The following is a 22966-nucleotide window of genomic DNA, read 5'->3' as shown; positions in this document are numbered from 1 at the left end:
GAAGGAAGGAAGGAAGGAAGGAAGGAAAGAAGGAAGGGAGGGAGGAAAGAAGGGAGAAAGGAAGAAAGGAAGGAAGGAAGGAAAGAAGGGAGGAAGGAAGGGAGGAAAGAAGGAAGGAAGGGAGGAAGGGAGGAAGGAAGGGAGGGAGGGAAGGAAGAAGGAAGGGAGAGAGGGGGAGCCAGACCTCCCCAGTGGTAAAACCCAGCTTCATTGAGACAGCTTAGATCAATTTAAAGAATTAATTAATCAGTATACATTTATTATTAAGCACCTATTATGTACCAAGTGTTGTGTGTTAATTACTGAGACAAAAGCAATTCCATTCCCCACCTTCTTCCCCTCAAGGAACGAACATACATTCTACCTGAAGGAACATGTATACAGATTGATAAATACAAACTATATAATAATTGGGGATGGGAGCTCTAACAATTGGGGGGATTAGGAAAGGCCCTGTATAGAAGGTGGTGCTTGAGCCAAACCTTGGATGGAGTTAGGGATTCCAAGAAGTCAATGAGAAGAGGGAGAGCATTGTCGGTCTGAGAAACAGACTGTTCAAAGGTTTAGAAGGAATATCACATATGAGGAACCTACATCAGGACAATAGGAGGATCAATTTGGGTGAAATATCGAGACTGCATAAGGAGGAATAATGAGCAGAAAGCTGGGAAAGGTAAGCTAAAACCAGCTTGTGAAGGGCTTCAAATGGCAAAGAGGAGGTCATGTTTTATCCTAGGGACCCTGGGGAGACACAGAAGCTTCCTGAGCAGGAGAGAGATATGGCTGAACCTGGGCTATAGGAATATCCATTTGTTAGTTTTGTGAAGGATGGCCTAGAAAAGGGAGAAAATAGATCAAGGGAGAGTCAATTAAAAGACTATTGTAATAGTTTACAAGAAAGATGATGAGCACCTGAACCAATGCCATGAGTTGAAAGGAGTCATGCAAGCGATGTTGGGGAAGTGGAACAGACAAGACTGGGCAACTGACTGCATTCGAGGGACTGAGTAAGAGTGAAAAGGCAAGGATGACTCAGGTTGTGAGCCTGCATGACTGGGAGAACTGAACCCTCAATAGAGGTCAGGAAGTCAGGAGCAGGGTGGGCTTAGACAGCATCACAGTTCTCTCTGCCTGTTTTTGTGGCTGCCCCACTCCTGGCTAAGTTGCCTTTTTTCAACACCTGTCTCTCCCTCACAGCTTTCCTCTCTCCCATTTCACTGTGGGTCTGGGTCGTCGACGGCTAAATCTGCAAAATGCTGAAGTCTTGTCTCTTGTTGAGGAACTGATCCCGATCCCCAGGAGCCTTGTGGATAGTAGGCCAGGAAGTCTGGTTCTGGTGAAATTAACACAGCCTCCTTCCATCAACAGCTCTATCTACCCCATATCCCTCATCCAGGGTTCCACTTTTTTCCCTTGGAAGAAGATCTGCTGGGCTCAGGGCTTTAAACCAGATTTTGGTAAGGACAATTGATGAAGCCAGGAGATTATGTTGGAAGGCAGGGGCTGGGACCAAATTGGGACCCCAAAAGGGAGGTGAGTGTAAGGGGAAGATACAGGTGATTCTAGGGGCTGTTTTCACAGACATAGGAGGCTGTTAATAGTGTTCATAGTGAAAAGAGCACTGGATTGGGCATTAGGAGACATGGGTTCTTATCTCAGCTCCGTCATTACTAATTCACTGTGTGACTTTGGGCAAATCATTTGCCCTTTTTGGACCTCAGTTTCCTTATCTGTAAGATGTGGATATAGAACTAGATAATTTCTAAAGTCTCTTTCCATTTGCCTTTGAGCAAATCTTTCATGGGCCTTGGTTTCTTATAATATAAGGATAAGTGCCTTACAGGATTGTTATAAAAATTAAATAAGATAACCGATGTGAAGTACTTTGAACAAGTATAAAATATTGTATGAATATGAGATGGCCTTATTATTAGGGACCTGGCCAAGTCACATGGTATAGAAACTGAAGCCAGAAGTAAGGGAAGAATGGTCTAAAGAAGGTGTACCCTAGAGAATGCTAGGAATGTTATTAACTTCAAAAGCGAGGTGGGACTCAAGCTGGTGAGAGGTTGCTGTCAAAATGGGAATTGGTGTCACTCAGCAGGAACTTCTAGACCACACCCTCCTCTTTTAACCAACCCATGTCTACACTGTGAATGGTGAAGGGTAGAAGCTTAGTGAACCCAAGGCCAAACCCAAACCCTGCTTCTCAGAGGTCTTCCTGACCAATTTGGAAGTGAGGGATTATTCAACTTCTCCTTCTCCCCTTCCATCTCTCCTTAAAGATGCTGGGAACTGGACTTGAGGGTGGGAGCTGAAATCATTCTTTTCTCCTTACAGACCCCTTCTAACCCTGACCCTAGGCTAAAGGAAAAAGGGGTCAGCCTCCTCTCTTCTTTTACCCTCCCCCAGACCCCTACATCCCACCTGAAGAGCTGTGGGGTGCTAAGATGCCTCTCATGTCTCAAACCAATTGCCAAGCCATCTTCCAGCTCCAATCTGACTGCCCCAGTCCAGAGATCAGCATGCCAAATGGGACCCTGTGCACTGGCCCTCCTGTCAGTTCTCCAGAGATCACGGTGAGGATTCTCTGCCTGGAGCTGTCTCTTCTCTACTTATGCAGGCTCAAAGCCTAGTATTTGTCTCCCCTCCTTATCCCCTTCCTCCCATGCATGCTGCCCCTTGACCCAGTGACTCTCCTCTCTCCTTTTAGGTGGCAGATGGCAGTCCCCTCCTTTGCTTCTATGCTGGTCAGTGGGTGCTGCTAGGGGTGATGACCTGGGGACCTTGCTCTTCTAATGGCCTCCCTGAAGTTTACATCCCAATTCATCCCATCATCACTTGGATCCAGGCCAACTTTCCTAATGTCAGAGTTGTTAAGGGTTCTTCTAAGGTCAAGCTGAAAAGCAAGTGAAGGTTTTTAGTGACCCTTCTCTTTGGTACAATCTCCTTCATGCTCCCCCTCATACTTGTCCCATATACTGTCCTTCCACCCCATGCTTCTCCTTCCCTCTGGTCACCCAGACTTTGTTATTCCCAGATTCTACCTTTCCCTAATCTAGATCTTCATGATTCCAAGCCCATCATTCTATATACTATGCCATACTATCCCATGGTAGAATCATAGAAATGTATTCTACAAAACAAGTATCTGAGGCAGAATTCGAACCCACATATTCCTGGCTCTGGCCTCTGGCACTTGCTGGCTATATAATTATGGGCAAATTACTTAACCTATATTTTATCTTATCTTCTAAGGAGCAGGCTCTCTATGCTTTCCACAGCCATTATCTATCTAATCTGAGAAATATGTTCATGCTAATGGGATTATGGGAAAGAGTTGGAAGCCCTTTTCCCCCTTGTAGTTCATAAAAAATACATTTTCCCCCCTGGAAAGAAAGTTTCTGCCTTTGCTATATGACCAGATGGTTACTCTGACCATGGAAATGTCCAGCTATCTGGTAAGGTACGGTGGTCTCTAGCAGTGCCCCTTAACCCTTATCATGTGGATGGCCTCTCACACCTATGAATGGTCACAGACCTGAGTTCACTCCTTGTCAGTCCTCAAGCTTGCTTGGTTTTCTGCTTACCTTTGAAAGCCCCTAGATGCCCAAAGACAGGATCCCAAAAAAGCTAGAAGAACCAGAAGAGGATGAGGAGCTATTCACCAGCCCCCCCATTCCAACTATTCACCCTAGGTATTAATCCCCACCCCCACCCCAATATAGGAAGAAACCTTTGCATCTCTAATCCGTATTTATTCAAGCAAATAAAAACATTTTTTCTAAGTTCATTGGTGCATTACTGAAAAGTCCCTGGAAGAAAAGAGTAATATGTAAATATCTAGCATAATTGAAAAATGATCACATTAATGTCACAACAGGAAATATCAAGAGGTCATTGAAATTTTCCTAAGCTCAAAATAAATCTCAGACTAATAGAGCTATAGAATCATATAACTTCAGATGAATGTAACTTAGAATCATAGAAATCTTTGGTTTTTTAAATAAAAATATTTTCAATTAACGAGGATTTTCTCTTCTTCCTACCACCCCCCTTGAAAAGAGAAAAAAGAAAGAAAAACAAAACCCTTGTAACAAATATGAATCAGAAATCTATAATCTTAGGTGCATAGAACAACAGAACCGTAAAATCACAGAACTTAGAAACTTGGAATCATAGTCATAGATTCTTATAACAATTTTATCATTCAGTCTATCAGAGACAGTGTTACATAGTTTACTGAGTGTTGGACTTGGAATTAGTGACATCTAGGTTTGACTCTTGCCTGTGACACTTACTATGTGACCCTGTGCAAGTCACTTATCCTTTCTGGGCCTCAGTTTCCTTATCTGTAAAAAGGGGGTAAATAATGCCGACGATACTTCATAGGATTTACAGAAAATGCTTTGCAAACCTTAAAGCATTATGTAAACATCAATAATTATTGACTATAATGTTCTAGCCTGAGTCAACAAGATCCTCAGTGGATATAGATATGGGAAAGAAAAGAGGAATTTAAGACTGGGGAACTGGTGGTACCACTGACCTAAATAGAAAGGGATGTTTGCTTAAGAGAAATAAGATTAATTTGGATATGTTCAGTTTGAAGTAGATGTCTACGTGAACATACTGGCATAGACCCTGCCAACCTTCCTATGTTCCTACTGATGGTGAATCATCACATTGGAGGGGAGAAAGGTAGCATGGTGTAGTGAATGTAGCACAGGAAGACCTGGGTGGAATCCTGCCTCAGGTACTCCTTCGTTATACAAAACATAGTTCTTTGATTCTACTAAGAAGAGTGGGGTGGGGAGTATATCAAGTTAAGGACCTGAAGTCAGCAAGAGCTGAGTTCAAAGCCTACCTCTGACTCTCACTAGTTATTTGACCCTGGACAAATCGCTTATCCTTTGGGGGCCTAAAGGGGTTGGATTCAATGATTTCTAAGGTCCATCCTAAATCTATGATCCTATAAAAAGAGGATAAAGGTCTCAGGATCCATACCTAGGCTAGAGGGACTCTTGCTCTTCCAATCCCCCACAAGCAGCTAGAACTTAGGGATCATGGAAGGCATCCCTCTTAGTTTGTTGTACCCAGAAGATGTGAGCAAGACCCAAGTAACAATTTAGAATTAGACCCTTTATTATACACCATGTTGGCTGATCAGGCCACATGGCGGGCTGATGAGATACCACCCCACAGTCCCATGTCTTACAGCAGCAATCTCAGGTAAAACCTCAGCTTTTTAAAGGGAGGCCACACTGTCAATGGTTAGGTATTATGTAAACAAAAACTTGCAGAGGCCAAAAACAGTGACTGGTCAGTATTAACCTTGAAATTCCCGCCGGCGCCAAGTCTCCCTGACCCAGAAGCCAGCCCACCTCTGTAGAGGTGAGCTGACTGGAGAAGGGCAGAGATCCAGTGGGGGGGAGGGTGGAACCGACCTGGCAGTCTGCTCACTTCCCTGAGGGAGGCTGAGGTTGAGAAAACCAGGTACGAGTTTAAGAGATAATGAAACTGAGGTCCATAGAAGGGAAGAGGAATGATCCAAGCTCACACAGTTAATCGGTCACCCACTCAGAAGGAATAAGAATAACTTGCATTCACTTACAAAGTCTTTGTTTACAAAGTGCTTTGCTCACCTAAAGGTAGATATTATAAATGCAGTATTGTTTTACAGATGAGGAAACTAAGTATCACTAAGGTAAAATGACTTGCCTATAGTTACAATTAGTGCAGAAGCCAGGCGTCAATCCTCCTCCCCCCACCCCCCCAATCCTAATTTCTGATTTAATATTCTTTCCACTATACGAAAATGTCAACATTTATTATGTCGACCTACTAAAAAGTTTTATTAAAGGAGATAAACAAATAGTTATATACAGTTATCTCATTTTTATTCCCTTAAGCTAGAGAAACTTGTACAAGGAGTGTAGGAGCTGAGTCCTGACTGAGGAGCAAAAAGATGAGAGGACTTAAGTACATTTTAGGACCATCCCAATTCAGAGTGGCTGTGTCACACAAATTTATGATCCCTGTAAATGTAAAAGGCTAAGTATCCCTCCCCCCCGCTCTAGAACCCGGCTCCGTTAGATCCTCTCAACATCCCCACCCGCTCCTCTAGCAGCATCCTGAAAAGGAACAACCGCGCATGCTCCAGCCAGGCTCGCTTCGCTAACAAGGCAGACGCCAGAGCTGCCGTAGGCGCGAAGGCCCCCTTACAAGGAAGTTTGCCCCACCCAGCGCACCGTCGGTCTCTAAGAGGCGTTCGAGACTCTTAGCAACGCGGGCTGCGCGCAGGGCCCTCGGAGAGCCATGGCTGCAGCCAACCCCACCGTCTTCATGGTGATGGTGAATGGGCAAGTGGAGAGCGGCCAGGTGAGGGGGACCCTGGGCCTGACGGGCTGGCGAGCGGGCCAGGAGAAGCGGGAGGGAGAAGGAAGCAGAGGAGAGATGGAATGCGAGGCCTCGTGGCCACGTCCCCGGACCCGCGGGAGGCGCCTGGGTCACGGCCGCGGCGAGCCCCTCCCCCCGCCCCTTTAGAGATACACATGCACCCCAGGACCCACGCAGGAGGCTGAAGCGCACACGCACGAATTTGTACTCACGCAAGTGTGACAGACATACACACATGCCCTTCTGCTACAGTAGAGGACTCGGTCTTACCACATAGGCCGCCCCGCCTTTTTTCGCAGGTTGGAAGAGACTCCCATAGCCACAAACGGGACTTTTCCCTCCGCGACCTTATACTCAGGGGACACCCCTACCTGCACCTCCCCCTCAAGGCTCTCGCTCCGATCTACAGGACCCCACCTCCTTTTGCACACTGTACAGGAGGGCCACATAAACATTGCTCTAGAGCCGGAGGGGGCCTGGGAGGTCTTCTGGGTCAAGCCCCTCATTTTACTGGTGGAGAAAGAGAGTTGGGGATGGAAGGGGTGGATTTGCATTCAGGCCCTTTGCTGCCCCCTTGAGGAGGCATAAGAGAGCGCAGCCTCCGACTTTATCCTGCCCCTGCCCTGCCTCGCTTAGTTTGTGACCCTGGCCTTTTCCTTCCAGGGGCCCAGATGTTGGCTTGGCTGTCGAAAGAGCACTGGACTGGGAATCAGGAGGCCTAGGTGTTATTCTCAGCCTTGCCCCTGTATAGTCCTGTTCCAGTCACTTAATCTCTTGAAAAATCAGTTTCCTTGCCTGTAAAATGAGGCCATGGTCTTGATAATTCTGTCCCCAAAACTTCGAATGAAAATCTGTCTGTCCCAGTCCCTATATGGTGCCCCAACACAGAAGAAAGCATGATGTAGTGGGAAGCAGAGTCACCTGATCGGGAAGGAGATAACTTAGAACCTAGGTTCCATCCTCTGTTCTGCTACTCAATGCTTAGGTTACCTTGGGCACTTAAGTCACTTCTCTTCAGTGACCCTCAATTTCCTTCTCTAAAGTGAAGTTGTTGGGGTGGCCAGGTAGCACAGCGAGTAAGAGCACCGGCTCCAGTGTGGGGATGACCTGGAGATGGAATCCTGGGCTCAGACACTTGGCCATGTAACCTTGAGCAAGTTACTTAACCCCAATTTCTTAGGGGCAGCCAAGTGGCTCAGAGAGTAAGAGCACAGGCCCCAGAGTTGGGATGACCTGGATGGAATCTGGGCTCAGATACTCAGCACCACACCCAGAAATAACTGGCCGTGTAACCTTGAGCAAGTTACTTAACCCCTATTGCTTAAAAGAATAAAAACAAAGTAAGGTTGCACAAGAGATTCTCTAATCCTCTTCTAGCCCTAAATCCTTTCCCCAAACTCCACATGGGAATGCCCCCTCGTGTCAGATCTTTATATGGGGACCACTTTGCTCTCTTCCCAGCTCTTGTCTCTGCCATTCCTCCAGGGGTTAGCTCTTCCCTGTTCCCATTCTGATATGAAATAATTTTCTCCATTTCTATCCCTGTCCCTTTTTCAAAAAAATCCCAACCATATAATATGGTCACCCTACCAGCATTCATCAGAATAGGATTATTACTGCCTATTTAACTCCTATGTAGGTCATCCTCTTCCGTTACTAAATCTGACCACCCTACCAACTCTTGCACCTCACCCTTTCTCTCTCAACTCTAACAAAAAGTATATTTTAAGCCTATGGCATCCAAACTTTAAAAATTGCTCATGCCTATTATTAAAAAAATTTTTTAAATTAGGATGCACTTCCTTCATATGTATATTATTTACATATTTATAAAATATGTAAATTTAAACTATTTGCTATGCTAATCGTTATGTACATTTTAAATTTTACACAAAGGTAGAAATTTTAAAACCAAGAGATAAAAAAATAAGTAATATTTTATCTTAGAGTCAATAGGGAACTACAAAAATTTACTGACCATTACTCTAGAAAAATTATTTTGGGAGCTATGTGGAAGGTGGATTAGAGAAGGGAGAGACTTGAGGCAAAGAGACCAAGCAAGAGGCTATTTCAGTAGAAATGATAAAGGTTGAATTTGGTGAGATATTATAAAAATAGAAACAGCAAGATTTAGCAACTGATGACTGACTATGTGGTATAAGGGAGAATGAGGATTGAAAGACAATGCCAGGGCGCCTAGGTGGCACAGTGAGTAAAGCCCTGCCCCGGAGTCAGGAGGACCCAAGTTCGGTTCTGGCCTCACACACTTAACACCCACACAAAAAAACTAGCAGTGTAACCTTGGGCCAGTTACTTAAACCCATTTGCCCTCCAAAAGGCAAAAAAAAAAAAAAAGAAAGACAATGCCAAGGTTGCAGATCTTGCTTATCGTAAGGATGATGGTGTCCTCCACAGAAATAGGGACGTTCAGAAGAGGAATTTTGGGGGAAAGATAATAACATTTTGTACATGTTTGAGATCATCAGGTTTTAAAATATCAAATAGGTAGTTGATGGTATAGGCTGGAGGTCAGGACAGAGATTAGGACTAGATATGTAGTGGGTAGACATCTTCATTAAAATAAGAAACCCATGGGAACTGATGGAGTTACCAAAGGAGAGAGTATGCAGAGATGAGAAAAGAGGGCCCTTGGGGTACACCTACAGTCAGGGGATACATGATCCAGCAATACAGAATAAAGAGGAATGAACAGATAGGAGGATAGCCAAGAGAGAAAAGTATCCCTGCAATCCAGAGAGGAGAGAGTTACCTAGAAAGAAAGAGTGGTCAGTGCTATCAAATGCTTCAGAGAGGGCAAGAAGGATAAGAATTGAGCAAAGACCATCACATTTGGCAATTAAGAGATTATTGGGAGACATTGAAGAGACTGGAGTATGGAGTCAGGAATGAAGAGGTGGATAACCTGATAGCCTGGAAGGATAGAAAATAGGAGTTTGTAAATAGGAGAGTTTGTGGGGGAAAATAATGTAATTGCAAATCATTGATGCCTACCTATCCTGTGCTGCTTTCTTTCTGACTAATAAGTGAGACTAGGGAGTGGGGTGGCTTACTGACTAGTCACTGTCCCTGAACTACAGAGCCTACTGTCCCTGGGTCAGCTTACAACCTCCCTGAGTGACCCACAACCCAGGCAGTCACTTAGGAGATTGATGGTAGGAGATGGCCCACTAGGGCAATGTTGAAAGAGGCTGGATGGTTGTATTGGAGAGAAGTCCAAGGTTGGCTATGGTGGGATCTCTGACTGGTTGATCACACACCTTTTAGGGTCAGTCCCCTTTAGAACCATTCCACAGCCCTCATTTTGGAAACACTGGTCTAGAGTAGACTGTTTGTTTGACTCTGAACTAGGTGATCTGAAATCTCTCAACTTCATATTAATTCAATAATTAGCCTTTTTGGCAGCCCTCTGAATATAGAAGGGACATGTTGGATTGAAATAAAACACCTGTATGTTTCTTTTTAAAGTTTCCTGAATTTAATGACCTCTACTGCAAGTATTGTTTCGTTTATGGCCAAGACTGGGTACCAACAGCTGTAAGTTGAATTGTAAAACTTTTTTCAGTTCTTTTGTTTTTTTCTCACTTTCCCCTCCTCACATTCTTCCCCATTCCCTCTCCTGCTCTTCCTCCCCCCCCCAAAAAAAAAAAAAGATAAAACATCTAGGTTCAATGCCCTAACATGACATGATAAATATGGACCATTTATTAGAGGAGCAGCTAGATAGTACAGTGGATAGAGGACCAGACCTGAAGTCAGGAAGACTCAAATCTGGCTTCACACATTTAGTAGCTGTGTGACCTTGGACAAGTCACTTAACCCTCTTTGTCTCAGTTCTTCATCTGTAAAATGAGCTGGAGAAGGAAATCTTTGCCAAGAAAACCCCAAATGGGGTCACATAGAGTCCAGCATAACTGAAATGACCAAATAGCAACAGATATTTATTAGACACCCTTATGCTCAGGGTTCTGTTCACGAATGACCAGAAATGGTTAACTTCTCACCCACAGATCTGACCCACCTAGCTTAATTTCATCATTTATCTTATAATTACAAAAATGCAATGTAGTTTAAAATTTTCTTTTTATAATGAGAAAGAAAAAAAACAGTTCAGTAAAACTAACTGACACATTGGAAAGGTCTGACATATGCAGTATGCCCTTCCATAGTAAAATGAGGTTAAGTACCATCTCATATAATTTTGGGGCCAAATTTGGTCATTTTGAGTTCACAGCATTCTGTTTTAATTTTTTTTTTGTTGATTTTCTTTCCATTTACATGCCGGTAGTTGTTGTATATATTACTTTCTTGGTTTTGTTTACATCAGTTCATTTGGATATTCCTGTGCTTCTGTATATTCATTACATCCATTCTTGTTTATAGCACAGAGATTATTTTACATTCCTGGACCCCAACTTATTTAGCCATTCCCTCATACTGCAAAAACTTCTGTTATATATATTTTACATATTGGGCCTTTGATTTTATCATTGACCTTCTTAGAATATATGCCTACCAAGAGGATCTCTGGGCCAAAGGGCATGGATATTTTGGTTACTTCCTTACCATAATTCCAAATCGGTTTCCAAAATGGTTGGAAATTCACAGTTCAGCCTCCAGTACACTGATGTACATGTCTTTTCAACCCCTCCAACATCAATTATTCTCATATTTTGTCAACTTTTCCAGTTTCCTGTATGTGAGATAGAATTTCAAAGTTTTGACATTATATTTCTCTTATTATTAGTGATTGTTACACTATCTTTAATATTCAGATAGTATCTCCATTTTGAGCTTATTATGTTAAATAGTATGAGATGTTGGTCTAAAACTAAAATTTCCAAGCAATTTTATTTTCCCAATAATATTTATCAGATAAGGAGTTCTTCCCCCAGTAATTTATGTTTTGGAGGTTTCCTGAACTCAGAGTTATCAAGTTCAGTTATTTCTCATATTTTTTTGTCTAGTCTGTACCTCTAATCCACTGACTACTGTTTGGATCTGGTCATTTAGCCATATTTTATTATCACCCACCTCATTTTTAAAAATCTTTTCCTCAAGAGTAGAATGTGTGGCTTTGTTAAAATCTAGGTAGACTTATATCTCTAATCTCCCAGTTTAGATCAAAAAAGGTCATAACATTAGTTTTGAATAACAATTTTTTAAATTAGTACCAGAGTTTTATGGTTATTGTTTTATAAGATAACTTGATGTCTAAAAGTGCTATCCCTCCCACTTTTATTCCTAGTTATTGTCATTGTTACCCATGATATTCTAGATCCTTGTTCCTCCAAATGAATGTTGTTTTTATTTTGACCATTTCTGTAAAATATCCCCTTGGGTAGTATGACTGGTATAGCACTAAGTTTGTAAATTGCTTTTTTTTTCCTAGGGCTTAGAAGAGGGAATATCTCAAATTACTTCTAAAAGCCAAGATATACATCGAACGTTGGTGTGGAACTTCCCTATTGATATCACCTTTAAAAGTACCAATCCTTATGGCTGTAAGTAAATATTGGAATTGAAGCAAGATATTAAAACTGGCTTTGGAATGTAATGTTTTAGAACTTTAGGCTAATGCCCTCAAGTGAAGTCTGGAATGACTTAGGCCTGAATTGGACAGGATTTTGCCATGTCTCAAGTTCTCCTATTTTTAAAATTGAGTATATAAGACACAGGAGCTCAGAACTCTGACTCTGGAAGCAAGAATAGGAGTTTGAATATCGAATTGAAATTTTTAATATTGAATAAGAGTTTTTCACCTTAAAATACCATCATTCTATTAGTTAAAAAAAAAAAGTAGGGGATATTGGGTTGGGGACATATTTGAAGATTTCTCAACTTTGCCTTGAGGTCTAGTGTTCTTAGATATGTTGGATAAATTGATATTAGATCTTGTTTGTTTGTTTTTTTAAATAACAAAAGCAATATACTCTAATGGAAGTAAAACTGGATTAAGAGTCCAGTGGCCTCTTTTAGTTCTGTCTCTGCTATACCTGTCTGTGACTTGGGCAAACTACCAGAATTCTATGCTTTCAAATTCCCTCACCTGTAAAAATGGGACTAATAATAATTCATGCCTTACCTCTGCCATCTTGTGAGATTCAAATGGGATAATGTACGTGGAAGCATTTTGTAAACTATAAAATGCTGTACAAATTATGATGGCGATTATAATCTAGTTCCCTTTTATAAGGTGCCTTTCCTCATTGTGCTGTTAATTAGCTTGCTAGTTTTTAACATTTCTCATGAAATGTTTTGGAAATGTTTTGTTATACTCTATAATTTAAGGTTTTTTTTAAATTAAACAATAGAATTTGTGACCTTAGAGTTCTTTTAGGGGTTGTACGTGCATAAAACCTTTTAATTTTCCTCAGGAAAATATTTCTTTAAAACAATGGGAGTATCTTAGAACTTGCTTAGCAAAAAGTAGTTTAAAATAGTAGTATTGTTTATAATAGGTTAACGTTTTACTTAACTTTTAATATATTTGTTTATAATAGAGGTGGGGAGCCTTTAATCTTTGACTTTAATTCATCCTTGTCCTGCTGGGCAAGTAGCAAAAAGTAGTATGTGTTCATAGTTGGGAAAAAAATATAGTTTTCAAAATTTGTAGTGGCAGTGTGTGGGGTCTAGAGACCCTAACCTCAAATAATTGATCACTCGGAGACCTCTCAAAGTGAAGGTAGGAAGTTTTATTAGAATTTCGTGAGAAGCGGGTGGTCCAGTCACTGGAAGATATCCAGGGAGAGGAGGCCAAGGTACAGAAGCAGAAACTGGATTAAATAGACAAGGATTACCCACCTTCCCCCCCCCCCCCAAACATTACTACTTATGCAAAGCTTTTATTTGTAATTGGCTCTTGTGGTTACCTTTCCTAATATGGTACATGGGGTGATAGTGGGCTGACTAGAGGTAAAGTAAAGATGTAGCAACTATACAGTGGGGGGGGGGGGGGTCTTAAGTTTTATTTCTCCTAAGTCCCGTGATTTCTGGGAAAACGAAACTCAGGCCCAAGGCTCCTAATAATCTAGTGAACAGTCTGAGAAACCACACACCAAATCTCATACAGTCCCCCCTTTCTTTATCCTACTGTGGTTTCTCACTAAAAATTTAACATTCTCTCACACTCTTTTTCTTCAAACATCTTGAGCATGGCCTCACATTGGCTTTCTAAGTCTTTGGTTGGTCCCACTTCATCTTGAGTAATTGCGAGTACAGGCACCCATCCTTCTTTTCTCAAGACCATCAATCTTACTCCTTCCAGAGGTTTTGTGTCTAATCTTATCATCTTAGCGATATGGGGAAACAATACTGAACTTAGTTACAAAATACAAGGAAGTAATAAGAATGTATAGATGATATTCAGAACGGGGAAACTTCACTGCAAGTCATTCCACACAGTAGTGTTCTCCAAGCCCACAAGATGGGGATGTTGCATGAAAATCCTGTGTTGGGGTGTTTATGTGTGTGTCTGTCCATGTCTCACTGTTTTTCTGTCTCCTTTGTGTCTTTCTCAATATTATTTCATACCACATTTCCCTTTGTTCCTATGCATATGGTGCTATGCCTCTTTTCTTTGTGCATATCTCTATTTCCTCTATATGTACCTAAATATCTTTCCAGGTCTCTCTGTATTTCCTTCTGTGTCTGAGGAATTGTCTGTATAAATTTCTGCCTCTTCTGTTTACTACTTGTGTGGCCTTGGGCAAGTCACTTCCCTGGGCCTCAGTTTTCTCATCTGTAAATGAGGGGATTGGACTAGATAGCTTCTGAGATCCTTTCATCTTTCTGTCTGTGATCCCAAGAGTGATGTGATCATTGTCATCTTCTAAAGTTCAGATTTGGATCATTAAATATTGAGGAACAGGGATACAAGGAAAAGGCCTCAACTAAAACCAGATGTTAGTTGCTGGGGCATGATATTCATAAAGGGTGGGTCACAGCATTCTCACCAGTGGCTAGGACTTAACACAAGGCACGGTTAACCTAGCAAGGGACTAGGACCAGGATCCAAAGTTAGAAACTTTCCCAGCTAGCAGGGAGAGCTCTGTGGGGGCAGGGGAGATGTCACTGCAAAAAGAATATGCAGAGAGAATAATTTGCTTTGAACAAGAAGCTCTGAAATCTGTTCTCTGAAGCTCTGTACTGCTGTCAGCCATTCCTACCCGTTCCCCACCACCAAGCAGTAGTTTCTGGCCTTAAAGGGATATGGCTGCTATAAAAAATCAGGACTCCTTAAAAGGAAATAGGCCTCTTTTTTTACTAGATTGGGTATTTAGCTGACTCTGGAAGGGTCAGCATCTGAGCTGGTTCATTGGAAGTAATCACTCTTCTCTGTGACCTACTAGCTCTCGAGGCTAGAAACAGAGGTATTGTACCCCACAGTCTTATGATGTAGAGAACACTAAGCCATCAGCAGATAGATTAATGAAGGCCATAGGAGATAATACCTGAGAACTTTTTAAGCCCAAAGTTTGAATGTGGCTGCTAGAGGCTTTGGGCAGAATGAGGAACCATTTTAGGTAAGAATATTTAAAAGCTTTTCCTAGAGTTGCAAGCCAAGATTTGGGTTAAGATGTGTTTGATAACAAGCAGAGTTTAGAGAAAAGATACTGATATTTCTTTAAGTATTACTTTAAGTGGTATTTTCTCTGAAATTTTCATGAAAATGTCAGTAAAATATTGATGCCATTATTTGATTTAAGTGTGGAAGTATAGGGCTTCCATGTGTCAGTTATCAGTAAATGAGAAAGAGCCCGGTGACATAAATTAGGAGTCTGTAAGTCAAGGCACTGGTACATATAGCTGAATATATTAACATATTTCTAGGATGTGAGCTTCTTATGGGCAAGAACCATTTCAGGTATGGCAGGTACTATTTTACACAGAAGGAATTAACCATCAATTAAGGAGCTTGCCTTGTGAATTCAATCTCATTTCAAAAACAGTTATCCTGGGGTTTCTCTCTCTCCTTTATCTTGTATATATCATTACATATATAGATATAGCTATAGATATGTATATGTGTGGTATGCATGTATGTATGTACATATATACATAATAAACTTTTAACTATAAAATAATTACTTATTAGAAGTTTATACTTCCTGCTTGATTTTAAAGACAGAACAATGTTTTATATTTTTCTCCTTTTATCCCCAAATCAAACCAAAAAAAAATTAAATTTCATATGACTTTTATGGCCCTTGATTGGTGGATTTTTTTCCCTATGCTTCAGTGACTTTAAATAGAAAAAAGCTTCTTTGTTCCTAGTTTATAGCCTTTGTTAAATCCATTGTCTGCTGATGTACTTGACGTTAATTGATTGATAGTTGTTGAAAATAGTTACCAAGCACTATTGGTTCTTATAAAGGTCCTGTAATATTTAGGCTATCTTCCTTAACTGCATTTTCTTCTAGGCCAATTTCATTTATGGGCTTAAACACATACCTCTTTTTACCTGGTGTGGCTAACCATTGTATTTTTTTTCAAGGGCCACAAATAGTGATAAGTGTGTATGGACCTGACGTTTTTGGAAATGATGTGGTTCGAGGTTATGGAGCTGTACACGTGCCTTTCATTCCCGGCCGGTAGGTTTCTTCTTGGTACATTTATTCACTTTGCATGTCAGTCATTTTTTTTCTGGAAGAAACTTCCTTTCTCTTCTTTCAGTGGTATATCTCTTAAAATCTGTGCCAGCCCAATTTCACACATTCTGAGTTTTTCAGAGTATCATATTGGCATCAAGAATAGTATCAAGAGGGGCGGCTAGGCGGGGTCAAGATGGCGGAGTAGAAACACGACCTCCCTGCGGCTCCGGCTTCCACCTTCCCCGATCCATGTAAAAGGGGACTCCAAACAAACTTTGGAGCTGCAGAACCCACAAAATGACACAGAGAAGCTAACCTCCCGCTGAGGACAGCCCGGCAGGCCAGTGCAGTGCTCTGGGAGCTGAGCCCAGCCCCAGGGCGGGCCTGACCAGCCGCCGGCAGAGGGATCAGCAGCAACTGTGGCCGTTTCCAGATTTATTAACACATAGATGCAAAGGACAAAGTGAGAGGTCAGTGCAGTCTGGACTTTGGGACCCAGTAAGTGGGAATGCGTGGCTTTTGCCCCCGGGGCAAGAAGCCGCTGAGACTCAGGCACAGCCAGCCAGTGCCTCATGGCAGCTTCAGCTCCTGGCCTGCAGAGTGTAGGGGGACCAAGAACCAGTCTGAGGGGTAATCACTCTTGCTTTAACCTGCTTGGATCTGGATTGCAGTCTAGGGTAGAGGTCCTGGGGTGTGTGTCCAGCTTGCCAGAGTGTGTGGAGATCTCAGAGAGGGCACCCATCTAATACCTCTGGCAGCTGAGGAAACCCCAGCGTTTGGAACGAAAGCTCCCCTGTCTGGTGGCAGAGTCCTACTGTGGCAAAAAGCCCAGGGGTCAAGTGACTGAGGGGCAACATGACCAGGCAAAGGAAACAAAGCAGACCGAAGATTCCAACATTAGACTCCCATTTTGGGGACAAAAGGGAGCAAAGCATGGAACAGGAGGAAGACAGTGAAGTCAGAACTCCTCCACCAAAAGCTTCAAAGGAAAATATGAGCTGGTTACAGGCCATAGAGGACCTTAAGAAGCAGATAAGAGAAGTGCAGGAAAAACTGGGAAGAGAAATGAGAACAGTGCAAGAAAATTACGAAATGAGAGTCAACAGCCTAACTGAGGAAAATAAAACCTTAAAAAATAGACTAACTCAAATGGCAAAAGAGGCTCAAAAAGGCAATGAGGAGAAGAGTACCTTAAAAAGCTGAATTTGCCATATGGAAAAAGAATCTCAAAAGCTCAATGAGGAGAATCATTGCTTCAGAATTAGATTAGAGCAAATGGAAGCTAGATGAGAAATCAAGATGCTGTTAAACAGATCCAAACAAATGAAAGAATAGAAGGCAATGTGAAATATCTCATGGGAAAAACCACTGACCTGGAAAATAGATCCAGGAGAGAGAATTTAAAAATTATTGAACTACCTGAAAGCCATGATCAAAGTAAGAACCTAGAAATCATCTTCCAAGAAGTTCTCAAAGAAAACTGCCCTGATGTTTTAGAACCAGAGGGCAAAATAGAGGTTGAAAGAATCCACTGATCACCTCCTGAAAAAGATCCCCCAAAGAAAACTCCTAGGAATATTATAGCCAGGTTCTGGAATTCCCAGATGAAGGAGAGAATATTACAAGCAGCCAGGAAGAAACAATTTGAATATTGTGGAAACACAATCAGGATAACCCAGGATCTGGCAGCTTCCACACTGAGGGATCGAAGGGCTTGGAATATGATATTCCGGAGGTCAAAGGAGCTGGGATTAAAACCAAGCGCCGCCTACCCAGCAAAACTGAGTATCATGTTTCAGGGGAAAATATGGTCATTCAGTAGAATAGAGGACTTCTAAGCATTCTTGCTGAAAAAACCAGAGTTGAATAGAAAATTTGACATTCAGATACAAGAAGCAAGAGAAGCATGAGAAGGTAAACAGGGAAAAGAAATCATAAGGAACTTATCAAAGTTGAACTATTAACATTCCTACATGGAAAAACAATAATTGTAACTGATGAAACTTTTCTCAGTAGTTGAAGGGAATAGAAATATATATGTGTGTGTGTGTGTGTGTGTGTGGGTATATGGGCATGTGAATACATATGTGAATGTATATATATATATGTTTACAGGTATATATAGAGAGCACAGGACCAATTTATCAGGAAGGGATGATACTTAAAAGGTGAAATTAAGAGGTGAGAGAGGAATATAATGAGAGGAGATGGGGAGAGACAGTGTAATGGACAGTGAGATCAAACAGGACAGCTAGGCCAATTATATTTGATAGGAGTGTTTATTAACCGGCTGGGGCTGCCTCTCAGACCGAAAGACATCCTCGAGCTTTCTGTTAGACATAATTTTATAGACAATGTGATTGATAGTAACAGAGTATCAGCATTCAAGTTTTACTTGATATAATTTACTTGAATAATACTCAGTATTATTCTATTAAGACAAATCAAGACAAATTATTCCCAATATTATTTCTGTCCAAGCAAGACATTCTCAGTATTATTCTATTAAGACAAATTATTAATATTATTTCAACTGAAGTGAAGCAAAGCCATAGTCCCTTAACAAAGCTTTGAATACAAACATAAACAGACCTGAATCCATGGGAACCTGTGGCATGTTTTAGCAACACAGGTGAAAGATTTCTTTACTATTGGAGCCTATTAGGTGGTTTCCAAGGGACCCAATAGGGGTCTCTTCTAGCAAGTTTAAGAGGGCTCTAGTGTATAATTTCTGGTGGGCACTTCAACAGAATGGGGTAAACTATCTCATATAGAAGAGGCAAGGGAAAATGGTTACAATGGAGAGGAAGAATAGGAAGGCAAAAGGGAATGGGTCAACCTTATTCCCATTGAATTTCGCTTGGGGAGAGAATGAAATACACACTAAATAGGGCATCTCACCCTCCAGGAGAGTAGGAGGGAAGGGGATGAGGGTGATGATAATGGAAGGGAGGGCAGGCTGGGGGGGGGAGGGAAGTTGGAAGCACCCACTTTTGAAAAGGGACAGGATCAAAGTAGAGAATAGAACAAGTGGGAGGTGGGATAGGAGGGAGGGAAATATAGTCAGTCTTTTACAATATATCTACTATGTTATTGTTTTGCATTAGCCACACATGTACATCCTATACTGAACTGCTTATCTTCCCAGTAAGGGTGGGTGACAAGGGAGGAAGGGAATGAATCTGCAATTCAAAGTTTTAAAATCAAATATTCAAATATATATAAACTATTATTAATACTATTTTACATGTAATTGGGAAATAAGATATACAGGCACTGGGGCATAGAGATCCACTGGAAAAGTTGAAAGGGGTATGGGAGGAAATATGGGAGAGAGCAGATTGGAGGAGGGGATATCTTATGGGACTGCTATTTTGAGGCGGTGGGTAGGGGAAAAACAGGGAGAAAATTTGTGACTCAAAATCTGGCGGAAATGAATGATATAAATCAGAAGTTAAAGCATTTGAAAAAAAAAAGAAATGTGGAAACAGAAAAAAAAAGGAGGGGTGTCTAGGTGGTGCAGTGAGTAGAGCACAGGCCCTGGAGTCAGGAGGACCTGAGTTCAAATTCAGCCTCAGACACTTAACAAAAACTAGCTGTGTGACCTTGGGCAAGGTGCTTAACCCCAATTGCCCTCCAAAAAGCAAAAAAAAAAAAAAATAGTATCAAGAATCTTACTACCCTCTCAATTTGATGGTTGCCACCATTTTAACTAGATGCTGCAAGCTATGACCCTATGCAGGATAGTTCTGATCGACATAGCTGTCTTTAGGTTAAACAATGAACTTAGCAAATTTTGTCTTTGGGGCCCTTGTACTTCCTCCGGCAGTGCCTCCCTGTGGTCTTTAATAACAAACAGACAAACTGGAACTAGCCTTTTCCCTCAGTCATACCTCTAGCTCTTGTCACCCAGTATCCATCTCTCTTCCCTTAGGTACATATTCAACACCTCCCAGGGTATTAACTGACTTTATGAAACAGCCAGATAGTTGAGAGACAGCTTGTATAAAACTGTTTAGAGTGTTTGAGTAAAGTAAGATCTGAGTATGGAAATTCCAAGGGAGTTGGCAGAAATACAGGGGAAAGAAGCAGGCAGTTGCTGAGTCAAAGATAGGCACTTAAAGGTTATATGAGGGTCTTTTAGGCTAGACAAGCTTACACAGTTGACTAACCCCTTCCTATGCACAGAAAAGTAGAAAAATTTATGATCACCACAGAAAAGTTTAGCAACTTGTGATTACAGAGGCAAGGGAGAGTATATACACCCTCCAGGATATATACTGTCTTTTCAAACTAATGGAGGACAGTTTTCAAAATAGAAAGTCCTTAATTTTAATCTAGCTTCTACTTGATGCAATAGGAACAATGGATGTTAGTGATTGAAATCCCTAGATTTCTTTTGGGATAAAGTCAGAATTTATATAGAAGGCTGGTTAAAAAAAAAAATGACTGGACCCGTGATTTCATTGATTGGGAACTTCCTTTACTAACTCAGATTGGTACCTTCTCCGAAATTTATACCCTTAGAGAGTTGCCTGGTGCACTAAGAAATTAAATGATTTGCCCAGGTTCACATAGCCTCTGTGACTATCTTCTGTGCCAGGCTACCTCTGTGGATGGAAATAAGTACTCAATAATGCAAGCCTTTTATGATAGGCTCCCGTTAGAGTTGAAACATATCTCATGGTTTTTGGTATCTTATGATTGACAAATCTCTGTTCCAGTGATAAAAGAGAGTAGAGGGAGGGGGGCCAAGGTTGTTGTAATTAGAATATAACAGCCTAAAGGCTTTCAGTACTACCTTCTACTTATCGGTCCCATCTCTGGACTTATGCAGACCAGGTTCTGTTTCCACTTGTAAAGGGAGGAGTCAGGCTTTTTTCCCCCTTGTCATCTCTGGCTTATTATACCCCGCCTCTTGAGTAGAACTCTTAAGGACAATATCTTAAACAAAGTTTATGTTTGGGACATGTCCAAGGTCTCTCCAAAAGGGGTTAACAGAAACCCTTCTGTAGATTTGGTATAGGACAACTATTTACTTCCTCCACTACGAAAGAAAGTATTGAAATACAAAAGACTTATAAGAGCACAGCGCGTTGATAAATACTTCCTATAGTTCCAGTTATACTCTCTGGGAAATTGATACTCCCTAGAGATTATTCATCTCATAAGGCTCTATCCCCATCTAAGCTAGGCTGATATTTCTCTAAAAAGTAGTGAAATAATTTCAGGACTGAATTGGCTCAGGGAACTAAAGGTTTAAGCAATTGACACACCTTCCAGGTAGACCAAATACAAAAAAGCTCCTCCCTCTGGCTTCTGACTGGACAGGTACCTCCTTCCTCCATACAAAGTGAGGAAAAGCCAGCAAACAAGGGAAGTTATGTAGTACAGTGGAAATAGTGCCAGATCTGGAGTCAGGAAGACTCATCTTCCCAAGTTGAAATCCAGCCTCAAATACTTCCTAATTGTATGACTGGGCAAGTCACTTAACCCTGTTTGCCTCAGTTTCTTCATCTATAAAATGACATGGAGAAGGAAATGTCAAACCACTCCAGTGTCTTTGCCAAGAGAACCCTAAAAGGGTCACAGAGAGTCTGACATGACTGAATGACAGCAAAAACTAAGAAAAAAGGAAATGGAAAAAAATGACTTCCCTCTCAGAAGTAAAGTCTAGTCCCAAATGAACTCCTGGGGCATTTTGTAGCTCTCCGCACAAGGATTCATGATGGGAAATCTTCCCTCCCCCCAATCTTCTGGTGAGAAACTAAACTGCCACCTCGTGAAAATCCTCCTATGAATCCCTACAGCACATAGTGCAACCTAGAAGAAAGTCCAGATAAAATTTCTCTGGGGTTCCTGCAGTATACCTCACATTTCTCTAGGGGGTTCATTACTCTGTACAAAGCCCTTCAAATGGAGATCTGAACTTAACTGATGAGAGGATGAACAGGCTTAGTTCAAAAGAAGGCAGACTCAGATGAGCACCAGGTGGGGCTCCCCAAAAGGGGAGCTAGTTAGAATTATACCCTGGCTTACTCTAAGACAAGGTCCTTGAGTGAGTTATTTAAACGATGCAGAACCAAGGTAAAAATGTCTGTTTAACAGTCCCACAAAGGGTTTCATCTTTTAATGTTTTAAATATTTACCTGTTTAGAGATTATAATTGGAGTTATTGATTATTATTTCATGTTTTAAGTATTTGTCAGTATATGTTTAAAGTCCTTTGTGTTGTGGACATTTCTTTTACAGTAAAGAAAGTAAATAGGTGTCTTATTCCTGACCTGCTTTGCATTCTGAGTGTTTTTGCAGATGGGACCATGCTAATTCTTTTTGGGAAGATGAGCCATTTGTAAACTGTTTAAATTATTTATATGTATGTATACACATATATATTAAAAATAATATAAATATATAATATATTAAAATATATATGTAGTCAGAATTCTGCTCTGGTAAGGGAGTACATTGAGCTAAATGAGATAGGTTTTTTTTTTTACTCTAAATTTGCTTACTCTAAATTTTTTAAGCCTGTCCCCTCTGAGTTCAGAAAGGAAGGAGCCTCTTAGTGGGAAATGACACCTTAGCCTCTTGGCCATAGGTTGTTACAAGAAATAAGAATACTTGCAGTTTTAATGTTTTGATTCTTTCAGTAAGTTGGAGTTTGTACTTTCCAATTTTATTTCTTGAGCTGCTTTTCTTTTAGGTTAGAGCAACTTAACCGTTTAAATCTTAGGCAGAGTCAGAACTAATGATTTTTGTGCCCTAGGCAAACAGCAGGAAGTGGCTCTTTAATTCATTTTAGGAATAATGGTAGCAGAAAACACAGTACCTGTGAAGCTGCTACTGGGGCAACAGTGTGGCCAGATAGGAGGTCTAGGGTAGAGCTCATCTTGGGAAAAAGGTGTTATCTGGTAGCTTTATTTTGTTGAAGGCCTGAAAGTGGTGACCTAGAC

At 41.3% G+C, this 22966-nt stretch overlaps 2 protein-coding genes across 3 annotated transcripts in view; both read left to right on the top strand.

The window, feature by feature from the left end:
* Positions 1-2914, top strand: part of LOC138159157 (serine protease 33-like) — a 6997-nt gene extending 4083 nt beyond the window's left edge. The window contains exons 3-5 of the mRNA XM_069085424.1: positions 1198-1457; positions 2413-2579; positions 2714-2914. Of these exons, the coding sequence (XP_068941525.1) occupies positions 1198-1457; positions 2413-2579; positions 2714-2914 (628 nt within the window). The remainder of the gene's footprint in view (positions 1-1197; positions 1458-2412; positions 2580-2713) is intronic.
* A 3251-nt stretch (positions 2915-6165) lies between these two features.
* Positions 6166-22966, top strand: part of B9D1 (B9 domain containing 1) — a 53984-nt gene continuing 37183 nt past the window's right edge. Inside the window, exons 1-4 of one of the 2 annotated variants that reach the window (XM_069085204.1) lie at positions 6166-6381; positions 9886-9954; positions 11810-11921; positions 15914-16010. In XM_069085204.1, coding sequence (XP_068941305.1) covers positions 6319-6381; positions 9886-9954; positions 11810-11921; positions 15914-16010 — 341 coding nt within the window. In that variant the 5' untranslated portion in view covers positions 6166-6318. The remainder of the gene's footprint in view (positions 6382-9885; positions 9955-11809; positions 11922-15913; positions 16011-22966) is intronic. The other variant, XM_069085203.1, reaches the window with a different exon arrangement.

The sequence above is a fragment of the Petaurus breviceps genome, unplaced genomic scaffold, assembly GCF_028583685.1.
Source record: "Petaurus breviceps papuanus isolate PSGF00001 unplaced genomic scaffold, PetGlider_PUasm1.0 175, whole genome shotgun sequence".
NCBI classification, from domain to species: domain Eukaryota; kingdom Metazoa; phylum Chordata; class Mammalia; order Diprotodontia; family Petauridae; genus Petaurus; species Petaurus breviceps.
Note: the sequence above shows the minus strand (reverse complement) of the source record. Positions and strands in the feature narration are given on the sequence as shown.